Here is a 12,519-nt window from a genome sequence, read left to right as displayed (position 1 = left end):
CACGCTCCCACGATCAGTTCAGTTACCCAGTTCCGTCTCCTCCATTACTGGCCAGCCTAGCGATCGATAATTCAATAGATTTGGCGTCTGGATCCTGTCGCTGAATGCCAACACACACACGCGCACACAGACTCGGTGTGAGTCGGCTATTAATTAATAGCCCAGGACACTATTGTTATGTGCGGAAATTTGGGGATTGTAAAGCGATCTGCCTGCGTATGATCGTGTCATGTGTTTGTTCAATAAAACGCGATTAAGATGTCAGGAAATTAATTTGTGAGGGGCAGGCCTTAATGAAGCTTTCACACCCCCCCCCCCTCCATTTTGATTTGCAAGCTTTATCGTAAGGAAAATCACCCACGGGCCTTTTTGACCACCAGTGTTTCAACTATGGCCAATGTCAATTAACTATTAATCACTACTCTCAGCGGGTGTCTGGCAGCATAAACAAAACAAATTAAGTTTTGTAAAAAATAAAATAAAATAAAAAATCTAAATTATATATATATATATAAACATTCAAATGAACAAAGAATTGAGCGAAAAGGGGTGCCCAACTTGACTGCTCTTTATCTGTTATCTCCCTGTTGTGTTCTCTTGTATCATGAAAATGATCAGTCTGCCTCTCCAAATGTTCCATAACCAAAAAGCATGCATAATGCATGAATTTGGCAGGGGAACAAGTCATGTTCCTCACTTAACGGACCTGTCATTCGTGACGTTATCAAAAGACTTACGCCACCATCATGAATTATTTAAAAACGATTCTTTACCAATAATAATTTTCAAACAAAGGGCCCTACTGCTCCAATAAAAGTGTCAACTCGTTAGAGAACCTTTAGTTAATTTATTATCAGAACAAAACAAAAAAAACATTTTGGTTAGATGGATTCACGTTTCACATGTGATGGAAAAGGATTCATGAGTGCTATTTTTTCCTCCTTTTTTTTTTTGAAGAAACCCATGCCTCGGGTGCGTTCACTTTCACTGTCATGTATGTATATATATATATATATATATATATATATATATAGTTACATACAGGAAGCACATAGCTTACACCCAAATGAAGTCATATACCCCCGCAAAAGTGAGCCAAAAATAATACATGTTTCTCGTGTATAAACATATTTTACATGTGCCCGTACCGCTTTACAGTCCTTTTTTGTTATACATAAGCACCCCCTTTAAAAGGAGATGAAACACCACTGAGGAAAACGGAAGGAAAAAAAACATATATTATGCTCTCACATTTGTGGTGTCTGGCGTAAAAAAAAAAAAAAAAAAAAAACTAAAAAAGTTATATAGGTCAGCGTGTTGGCTCATGCAAACATTTTGGATAGGATCCCCTCCCTTCTCTTTTGGGCAAGGGGGTGTTGAACTATAACGAGGCCAGCCTCTGTAAGTCCCGATAATAACAATAATATTAATAATAATAATGAGATGTTAAAACAGACTGCAGAATGGTTCGCCTTGTTTGACAAAGTATCGACCGCCAGCTGCATCGTCCTCCTCCTCCTCCTCTTCCTGCCACAAGGGCCGTCCATGGTTGGTTGTTTTCTGGTGTTGTTGTCGTTTCTGGGAAGGTGGTAGAAAAATCCCCTCCCATCGGCTATTGAGCAGTCACTTTTCATAATCTTATAAATAGCCTTCATTCTTATCATTGTCCTGCATGGGGAAAAACATAAATAGTGTCCTCGTGTTTGCGGTGGCGTCTCCCCATGTGTGCACGTTCCCGAGCGACGTCGTCGTCGCGGTGGTCGTCACAGGCCTAGCGCGGCCGCGTGTTTCTTGGCCTTAAGTCTCAGGTCGGCGATGCTTGAGTTCTTGCTGGTGTTCTTGGCGGCGGCGGCAGCGGCCACCACGGATGCAGCTGACGCCGATTCGGCGGCCAGCGTGGCCAGCGGTAGGCCGAAGGGCGGCGCCGGAAACATCATGTAGGGCGCGTGCGCGGCCAGGTGCGAGTGCAGGTGGTGCTGCGCATGCGCCACGGCGCTGTCCAGCTGCAGCTGCGCCTGCACCTGAAAGGAGAAGGGCGGCACGTTGCAATGACTATCCTACAGGACGCACGCAGGAGGGGGTGAGAGAAGGGGGAAGGGAGGGGGAGAACATGTGTTAAGTGCGCAGTGGCTCATGGGACATTCACTTAAACTTCTCTTTTTTTTTTTGCTGTTTTTTATTGCAGGTTGGGGATCATCTAAAATTTCTAAAGTGGGCAACTATTGAGAGTATTTGATCCAAGTATACTAAACACATAAAACCTCAGCGGAAAACTTTATTTTAAAAAACAAAATAAATAAACATTTAACCCCCAATGCTCTTAATCAGTTAAAAACGAGGCAGAGGTTTTATTTGTATTTATTATTCTATTATATATACTTATATATATACACTATACTATACTTATATTCACTTATTTTCAGGGCGACCCCGCCTACTGCCCGAAGACAGCTGGGATAGGCTCCGACACTCACCGCCACCCTTGTGAGGATAAGCGGATCAGAAAATCGATGGATCGGTGAGTGGATGATTCTTGAAAATCGAACCTCATTATTGTATTTTGATTTTTAAAACAATTTTCTTGATACCTTACATATTCAGTAAAACCAAAACTATTCGTGGGTAAATTGACACACTTCTGTGGTTTAGATATCTCAAGAAATCTGTGGTGAGAGAGGATATAGATTCACGGGTGAGCTAAAGAACTATCACCTTTCCAAAGAACCAACAATGAACTACTTAAGATCCCAGTTTGTGTACAATGGTGCTATGGAACTTCTGAAGCACCTTCCTTCAACTAAACAGTCTTAAAATCTCAGGACGCACCACCAAACACAAATATAGTAAAAAGTAGATAAGAGGTTCAATATACCTTCTACCATCTAATAGAAAAGCATGTATTTTTTTTTCTGCCTGTCACTGCATTGTTGGCATGGATAGAAGAACAAAGATACATTATTTGTCGTAAGTAAATCATTTCCAGGCTAATTAAATGAAACTGGATCATCCTGCAACAATAACATCTTCAATAAGATTATCATAAATTAGACCCTTGCTGCACTGTATATAAACGGATCAACAGAAATTGCATTTGGCGATGAGGTTCCCCAGAAATCGGACACTGTCATGTAAATATCATGTTTTGATATACCTGTCAACACAAGTGGAAATTCTGTTGACACAAATATAAAACCTATTGATGCAAATTTTGGCTCACCTTGCACCACAACCTGTAATTTGGGGTTTTCTTTATAGAAGTCAAGAATGGAATACAGGTAGGTATATATATATCACCCCAATTCGACCTTTTTGGACTTGAGATCTTGAAAATGAAAATTCTATACCCTTAACACACTCTCCTCTGATTGTTCGCAATCACAACAATAGCCATACTGAACATGTCTTAAGTATTCCTGAAAGAGTAAAAGAAAAAAAATCTATCTCAATTCGAGGCCTTGCTGTGTTAGCACAGTGCTCTGCAATTAGGCTTTAAGTTGAATATTGCATTAGGCCTGAGCCAGTGCCAAGACAGCATTCCAGGACCCCTTCAACAAGACACTTGCCTGTTGGAATGGCATCCGTAAAGCCCCCACGTTGACATATGGCGCTACGCGACAAGCCTCAAACTGATTCGCTGCTCCGATCAGGACTCCTGGTAGAAAAGAATGCTGAGATGAGAGCCTTTTAGGAGACACACTCCACAAACAGTTGACGACCAAGTGGCAAATTGCATCCAAAATAAGCCCAAGAATAGAATACGGTCACATATTTGGCGCATATTTATGTTCGCCACCAAGCAAAAATGTCACAAAGAAAATGCAGATACATGTATCTTATGCCATCAGAGCAAAGATACATTCTTCCAATGTTTGAAAAGATGTGCCTTTGCATCTGTCAGATGTAATCAATGTAATTATCCCTTCACATCATTTTTGGTTTGCTTCAGTGCTAGGAAAAGAAAGCAAACCGTGTTCCTTCGCACTCTCTGGTGTTGTCTTATCACTTTGCTGTGGGAGGAAGCACAATGTATGTGCTTGGGGGTTGGGGGGGGGCGCCACTTGCATGAGACAGGTGATAACTGCTGGTTCTTGTGTACACAGCAGGGGTCAAGACCCCAAGGAACACATGAATAGCCAACGGCCCTGTTTACGTTGTGATTTTCTCGGAATGTTGTCAAAGTGATCATTTGAAAATGTGAACAATGCAAGAGATTTGTTGAAATAAAGTGCTGGTATTGGCATATGTTCCCTAATTATCGGGGGAAATAATCAACATGATCAGTACCTTCACATAAATCACTCTCGTTAATCAATAATAATAACTAGGGCTGTGACGAACAAATCTTTTTTTTTTTCGAATTGACTATTAATTCTCCTCCATTTCAAGGCAGAAATTTTTATTTCGACCAATTTTTGTGGTCGACTTCATGACTGATACCCTCCCCCTATCTTTAAAAATAACATAAACTAGGGTTAACATATTTTGAGTCAATTTGTTATTTCAGGAGTGTGTATCAAACTGGTAGGCCATCTTACATTCAGTCACAAAAAAGTAGCTTTCAGGTTCAAAAAGCTTGGTGACCCCTGATATCAAATTGAATCTTCCCAGGGAGAGATAACTGTAGATGCATTCTAGGAGATGCCATCAGGTTGTGTTTGAACTGTCTCCTTCCATGAAGGTTTTCATTCAGTTGTTGCTTGTGTTGCCACTGGGTACTAATCATGACTTAGCATTTTCCCCTTGTCATTAGTGTAAAGAAATAATTATTTTCCACCCAATTATGTGAATTTGGCCAGCATGATCTCTCATGGCACACTGGTATGGGCAAACCTATGGTGTCTCAAATGTAGGTTGTAACCCCAAATTAGGCCACAGCTACATTTCGGGGGGTTGGAGTAAAGTGGAGCAAGCCAGTAATTTGCCAAATGCAGTAGTATAAGAACAAATCGCTGTCTGAGTACAGTTCAGTTGTTTTAAACTGGAAGCTCAATACATTGTTAACATTTTTTGGGGGTGTCATTAACACTTTTTGGGGGTGTCATTATTCAGGTGCTTTTTCTCAGAGCTATATGTGCAATACATTGTGATTTAATCATCATTTATGTTGAATTTTTGTTCCCTTAATGAAGCAGAGTGTTGCATATAATTTCACAATGGCTTATGAGATGAAAGTTTTAGGAATATAATGATTTTTAGGAATATTTGTGGGTGATGGTACTTTGACAATTATTTTATTTTAAGGTTTGACAACTAAGCTATTTGTTTAAATGGTCACTGGTTAGATTTGACTCATTTGTGTAATGAATGCACATCTGTTGAGTTCGTTATCATTAATGAATTCAGAATATGTCGATGATAACATTCATTAAACTTCACATTTTTGATTGGTCTTAGTGTGCATATACCTTTATGTAACTGGTTCTCCTGCTTTCTGCATTTGGCTCTTCTGTTCTGGAACCAAACCTGCAGCAACACACATGAGTTTATGTTAATTTTGTCTGCATAGGCGTGAAGGCAGTGACAATAATAACCACAAAAAATATAATTATTTTTTTTAATCCTCAGAAGAGTAAAACATTCAAAGGCATTTAAATCATTAGCATGGGAGATCTTGCAGACAGATGTGGGAATGTGCACGAAAATGTGTATATATATATATATATATATATATATATATATATATATACACACTGTACTGTATATATCGATCGATTCCTTTATTCAGGCAAATTGTGGCGATGTTACAGGACGATTGGATTGTAATAAATAACCTTGTCAGCGCTGGTGTCATCTTTCTGTTCATGAGTGTCCCAGCAGACTTTGAATGGACTGTGTGCTATCGAGTAGCAGCCATGATGATGATGATGATGATGATGATGATGATGCTTTCCCTTCCTCTGTCATTGGACTGCTTTCCTCTCATTAACTGACCGCTACCATTAATTATTACGTGCCAGGCGCTTTGGAGGGGGGGGGGGTGATAAAAAAAACTAACAAAAAAAAAAAGACTTCAACACAAACTACACGGCGGAACAGCACATTTACTTAAATTAGCACAAATCCTCCGTGGCATGTATTGTGACAGAAAATATTATCGATTTGGCTGTCGTCGGGTTTCATTTATTGAGCATTTTGAGCGCGCTCCACTTCGGATTTATAGCGGTGATAAAAGCAAAATCATCGATTGAGGCAGGAAGAAATAGAAAATAAAGCTGTGAAAGTCCTCATATGTTTCATATATTTATTATATAGAGACAGTGCTGTAGAGAGTCTGCTGATAATAAACAGATTTAATGCATGAAAATCCCTCAACACAATTGGGGGGGGGGGGTATTCTGAAGTGGGGGGACAACCCCCAACCACCCCCAAAAAGTTTAACTTTTTCTGTTGGCCATTTACAATTATTTTTATTACATTTTTACAATTAGATAAATCTGTTCCAACACATGTTTGAACCCCCCCCCCCACCCCACCCCGCCTTCCATCTTTCCTTGGATGGCATACTGGGTTTCTGTCCAGATGGTCGTTTTGCTCGTGGGCCCTCACGACCAACATCATGTTCCATGCACGCACGCACGCACGCACACACACACACACGCACACACACACACACACACACACACACACGCACACTGCAATAGGATTCACTCTTGCTCGATGGAGACGGTGAAAAGCATGCATGTGCACTCTTGTGACGTCACCACAGGCACATGCAGCCCCCAAGTAAGATCGGTAACGGATTATTAGGCATTGCTGCTAGTCGAAGAATAGATCAAAAAGAAGGAAGAAATCAAGATATTTTTATTCGAACGGACAAATGTGGCTTTGTGTGGTAATTTATTTGGAATTGATTTGAACCACGTTTTTTCATGTTTTCGTTGAATGTGTGGTTAAGAAAGTGGGAAACAACATGAATTACTGATGCTTGTTAAGATGAATCTCTTTTTTCAGTGTACTTTTAGTCATTTAAACATTTGGGTGCCATCATTTCTTTTTTTTATTAACCACGGAAATTATTTTTAAAGCTAATTTTAACCAAACTATATTTGGATGTATCTTATATGTTTTTCTTTTTTTTTTTAATTGTTCGTAGTCAGCTGCAGTGCATTTATTCATTTGGATGCCTTATCCACAAAACAGAGTCAAATATTATTAATTGAAATATCTAACTCATGACTGATCCTGTTTTTAAAGATTGTTTTTCGTGTTATCACCATTCGTTTTTCGTTTCCCATCATTTATTTTACAAGCAATATATATATATATATATATATATATATATATATATATATATATATATATATATATATATTCTTACAAAGCATACATGTGCTTTTAGTTTGAAATTTCGTGGTTTAAATTTTTGTTGTTTAATTATCTGCTGTCCATTTATCTCACTTTGTTGCGTGATTACTATTATCATTATATTGCATTTGCATACAAAGAAATGCGACGACTTGTGTAGGATATGTTGATCGTTTAGAATATTTTTTTCATACCTTTAAAGATATTAAGACACTATTTTGAATATTTAATGCTTTCATATCTTTATTATTAGGAATTCTGCATGCCTGCTTTGCCTTATGTTGCTGCATGTGTTTTTATTTTTTTTATTGCGGAGACAACTGAAACGGTGGATGGATAATCAATGTATCTTTCTATTTGTCGATGTATTGTTTCAATTCTTTCCCGCCCTCCTTTTTCTTCCCATGTGAGCAAAGCCGGTGGATGCTGACCTGCACCCTGGCCTCGGACAGTCCCAGCCGCTGGCTCAGCTCCTCCCGCATGAAGGCGTCCGGGTAGTGCGTCTCGTCGAAGAGCCTCTCCAGCTCGTTGAGCTGCTCCAGCGTGAAGTTAGTCCGACTTCTCCTCTGCTTGATTTTGGTCTGCGCCTCGTCCTCCATGGACTTACTGGACTCCTCTTTCCTCTCCTTCACATCCGTGGTACCTTGAAAAAAACGGGGACAGGGAGCGGAGGCACATGACTTGCACGGTTTTTTTTTCACACGTTCTTCCACGAACGTCGCACGGCCTCAGTGGAGGCGAGAAATGAAAGCGATGGAAAGTGAAGCAGATACTTCCCATCCCCAACCCTCAAAAAGAGGATCACAGCTCGAATGTTTTGTCGAGCTACATAAAGGTCTTTAATTATTAAGTGCTTATAAATATGCAAGGCAACTGGGTGTGCGCCTCTACAGGGGCTTTGCTGTGCACGTGAGTGTGTGTGATCCACGCCGCGAAACACGCAGCCGGTAACGGCCACGAACAAGGCACGCCGTTTTTAAAAAGCATGTGTTGACACATTTGATCTGTTAAATAAGACACATTTTGATCTGCTTAAAAAAAAAAAATCATGACTGGCGTTAGATTTTTTTAAACATAAATGAAATGCAAATGCTAAATTATACTCACGGTGATTTATTACAAATGCAAATAATTACAATGAAAGAATTTTAAATATATATATATATATATATATATATATATATATTGTTATTATTGTAACGAGACTGTGTGAACACCCATTGCATCACATTTTTAATGTCAATTTAAACTCCGTTTTTTAAAATCGTGTTGCCACCCAGTTAACAAATAACTGTGTGCTACATAATGCGCGTATTAATAAATCACACAGAACTCACAAGCCAGCTTTATAGAAGATAGGGTCAGATCATCCATTTGTGCACCGAAAGCACAAGTGCATGCTGCAAAATCTGTATTTGATATTTAATGGAAAGCACTTTAAATTTGCATTATTTAAAAAAAAGCTAAAACCCATTCTTAATGCATTGTAAATGTTAACTATTAATTTTGCTATTCAGAGTGTTTCGGTTCAAACATTTCCACCAAACTGTGATCATTGATGATTAACTTTTAAAGTGTCTACAAGCAGATTTTAAACAATAGTTGCAACAACATTACGATTGATTTTCTCTCCTAAAATGTGACAACCATCCAAATAAAATAGTTGCAACTCAACTGAGCGCTTTTATGTAGCCTCTGTGGACTGACTATTCGTCCATATAAGTCTCACACTCTTACCGTCAATGAGTTTGGGGCTGCCGGCGTCCCTCGTCCTCTCCGGGCCGAGGATGTCCGTCTCCCTGCCCGGTGAGAGCGCCACGTTCCGGGCTACGACCGCCGCCTCCTCCCGACTCCCGGGTTCCGGGGCTAAGGACTCCCCGCCGCGGCCGGCCGCCCTTGCCGCGCCAGTCTCCAGCACCTCCCGATATGTGATCACCTCCTTCTTCTCCTTGACTTTGTGATCGAAAGACTTCGACACGAAGGCGGTGAGCTCTTCCATCACACACTCGTCTTTTTTTCCCTTTCAAAGAAGGAAAAAAAATCAGAAAGGCAGACTCGCCGTAGCCCCTCTCTCCCTTTGCTCCACGGCAGTTTAAGACATCAATGGTGCGGCCCCCTGAAAACGAGACGAGGTGATGCTGCCAACTCTCTGGGAAGGCGCCCGAATATGGGACATAAAGATGCGTCTTCCTCGGCCAATTTCTCCCTCCTTTGGTATAGCGGAGTTGGGGAACCTGCTGGTGATCCTCGATTGAAGTCACACTATTTATACTTTGCGGCGCCGTGCCCCCTTGATCCGTGCAAATTACCTCCCCTCAGGATGCCGGGATGAGACCCCCCCTCTTCCTCCTTTCCCTCTCTCTCTCTCTCTCGCTCTCTCTCTCTCTCTCTCCTTTCCCTTCCTTCATCCACCCTCACTAGTAAAAAAAAAAAAAGCAAAGAAAAAAAAACATTAAGCACCACCACCACAGCAGCTATTGGCCATTAATCCAAGCTTGACAAGAAGGACTAATTAATTTAATTAAGCGCTCATTTGCTGTTATTGTCCGGAGTTACTTTTTAAACACCCGAGAGAATGCGCTGAATCTCTCTCTCTCTCTCTCTCTCTCTCTCTCTGCCGGGGAGTGGCTTGCAAATATGTGAAAATGACGAGAGAGAGAGAGCATCTTCATCTCTTATCAATGCAGATAAAACAATAAAAGACTTACTCGGTGATTTTTTTTTACTTCCATTTTTTGCACGTATTGCCAATTGTGGAGTGGGGGGTAGTTTTATTTCGCACGTGTTCGGAAAAAAAGGTGAAGCAATTGCGAATAAATGAATTTATAATGAGTGTAATTCAAGACTTAGGGCCCAAAAAATGCGTTGCTATTTATCAGGAAAGTTAAAAAAAAAGAGTAATCATGTGGTGCTTGTCATAAATCTACGTCGTGAATTTCAAACAAAAATGCATGTTTTACAGTACTAAGTTTAGGTTTGTAAATGTGTGTGCGTACACACACACACACACACACACACACATATATATATATATATATATACACTGTATATATATAGGCTATCTGTTTATATAAATCCCACGTGTCTTACATTTATCATTTATACATCTTCTAATACATTAAGTTTCTGCAACATAATGTTTGCTTCAAATCAAGTGCGCAGTGAATGATTTTCCGCTATGGCTTCATAGGAATCCTCAGCGGGCCTTTTAAAGACATGCTTCTGGTGTTAAATAACAGCTAAACGTTCAATTAATGCGCCCCTCTCTCTGCTTGTATTATTGCCAATGGGCGCGTTAATTACCGCTGGAATTATTATGCCTATATCTGTAAATAAACAATGAGAGCAATTAAGAGGAAAAAAGCAAAGGATTTTTTTTAACGTGGTGCTAAATGAGGCGTATTTATTGATAATCTATATGTATCTCAATTTCCACGCCGCGATGATAATAATTCCCCTCAGATTAAATATTAACGACGTTTCAGTGTGAACCTTTCGGTATTAATTCCTGTTATTCCTGCCCAGAGCAGCATTGCATGCCTAATTGAGGTGATGCGCATCCTGTTTATCTTTTCAACCCCCCACCAATCCTCGAATTAATTTGTTGTTGGCAAATCGTGTTCTGGATTCATCTGTACTTGGTAGAGAAAACACTCTCACCCAATGATGACCTCGTGCATGCGCACGAGCTCAAGGCTGCAAACGCGCAGGTGCAGGGAAATTTGAGCACACACTACTGAACTCCTGCGTAAACAACAAACACATTTGACTTAACTGCGGATTTATGAGAAGGGCAGTACTGCTTCATGTTTTTAAGCAGGAAACATTGGGTTCATTAAAAAGCTCATTCTTAATGCAAATAACGAATAAAACATGTCCAACACGCACGGTATAACCACATTGTAAAGTGAAGCCTTTTAAATTCGTGATATTTGTATTTAATCTTTAAGAACTGTTGTTCAAAAACCAGAACATTTATTTTATATATAAAGTTTTTATTTAACTTTGATGTAAAATACATTCAAATTGAATAATATAGATTTTTTTTATGAAGGAAACATTGGATTAATGACAAAATCATTGACAGTGCAAAGAGTAACTAAAATGTTATTTATATATGCTGTTTGTGTTAACTGCAGTAAAATTCAGTGAATCTCAAGGTAGTGGTGTGCAGGTTTCAGGCTCCTTGAGAGGGGGATGTAAAAGAATCACTGGTTAATTACAGTTCTGGTGAATCAAGCGAGAAGCCAGAGATTTTGCAGTGAGTGGCCAGGGAGACACAACATCTCACTTTGTGGTGGTCATTCGCGTTTGTACGCATGCATGCGAGCGCACACTGAGATTGGCATGCTCGTGACCTCCTCTGTAAGTGAAAAGTCATTGTTTATCATACCATCCACAGTCAGGGTTTCATGAAATAAAGTACACACATATCTGGAACCATGATCAACGCACTCATAGCAATTAAGAATAAATCTATGTATAAAATAAAATTTTGATGAGCTTAATTTACCAGATAATACATTTTCTTCCCTCTTTCTTTGCTTTTGTGTACTGTGTGTACTAGCCGATTTTTAATGACTATTTTCTGACCAAGCTTGTGCTACATTGGACAGGCTAAACTCAATCCAATTATCAACAACTATTTTGGGACAAAATTTGGACCTCATTGGACGGGTAAAACACAACCCAGTTTTCAAGGACTATTTTTGGACACAATTTGAATGACCCAAACAAAGCATGATTTTCATTGACTATTTCTGGACTAAATCAAGTCTAAAACAGACCGACCAGATGTTGCCTGAAATCCAACATCCAAAAGATGTCTGGTGCTGGGTGGGATCATAGTCTACTTCTGTATCATACATCGATATACTAGGTAACAACGAGTCAGAGTGATCAGTTGTCACCGACGGCCAACCCTATTTTGGATACTATGATTGATGGCCTATTCAGTTAAATCATATTTTAAAATTAAAACGACACAAAAATCTCTTAATTTTGTCTTTCTGCTTTATTGTGCCTGCCTGGGATCGATCGACGCGCTCTGCCTTGACTTTTTTGGTCTGGCACTGCCTTGCATGTGTGTTTTGGAGCTCGGCAACGGTGAGAAGCGGGATTTACGATAAAGATAATGTCAACTGGACTTCGTTCCACTCGAGTTAAATTTTGCGTGACTTATACGTCACCCAAGACATTCGTACAGCCATTCGG

General features: G+C 39.8%; 2 protein-coding genes across 2 annotated transcripts in view; one reads left to right on the top strand and one right to left on the bottom strand.

Annotated features, from left to right (window-relative positions):
* Positions 1–827: 827 nt before the first annotated feature.
* On the bottom strand, positions 828–9,880 carry shox2 (shox homeobox 2). Its single transcript, XM_086126419.1, has 5 exons — positions 9,043–9,880; positions 7,737–7,948; positions 5,406–5,463; positions 3,564–3,652; positions 828–2,057 (listed from the first exon to the last, which is right to left on the bottom strand). The coding sequence occupies exons 1-5, from the start codon at positions 9,302–9,304 to the stop codon at positions 1,764–1,766; spliced, it is 915 nt and encodes a 304-aa protein (XP_085982545.1). The 5' UTR covers positions 9,305–9,880; the 3' UTR covers positions 828–1,763.
* A 2,487-nt stretch (positions 9,881–12,367) lies between these two features.
* rsrc1 (arginine/serine-rich coiled-coil 1) overlaps positions 12,368–12,519 on the top strand; it is a 118,698-nt gene continuing 118,546 nt past the window's right edge. The window contains exon 1 of the mRNA XM_086125226.1: positions 12,368–12,411. The gene's annotated coding sequence lies outside the window, so the exon portion shown is untranslated. The remainder of the gene's footprint in view (positions 12,412–12,519) is intronic.

Source organism: Hippocampus guttulatus, chromosome 12 (genome assembly GCF_054856545.1).
Source record: "Hippocampus guttulatus isolate MCC_2025c chromosome 12, RoL_Hgut_1.0, whole genome shotgun sequence".
NCBI lineage: Eukaryota > Metazoa > Chordata > Actinopteri > Syngnathiformes > Syngnathidae > Hippocampus > Hippocampus guttulatus.
The sequence above is the reverse complement of the archived record's forward strand: the minus strand, read 5'-3'. Positions and strand labels throughout refer to the sequence as shown.

Coding starts and splice junctions, on each gene's coding strand:
- shox2 (XM_086126419.1), bottom strand. CDS start 9,304: ATGGAAGAGCTCACCGCCTTCGTGTCGAAGTCTTTCGATCACAAAGTC. Junction 7,949..9,042: donor CAGCCCCAAACTCATTGACG/GTAAGAGTGTGA, acceptor GTTTTTTTCAAG/GTACCACGGATGTGAAGGAG. Junction 3,653..5,405: donor GGAGAACCAGTTACATAAAG/GTATATGCACAC, acceptor CTTTTCTACCAG/GAGTCCTGATCGGAGCAGCG.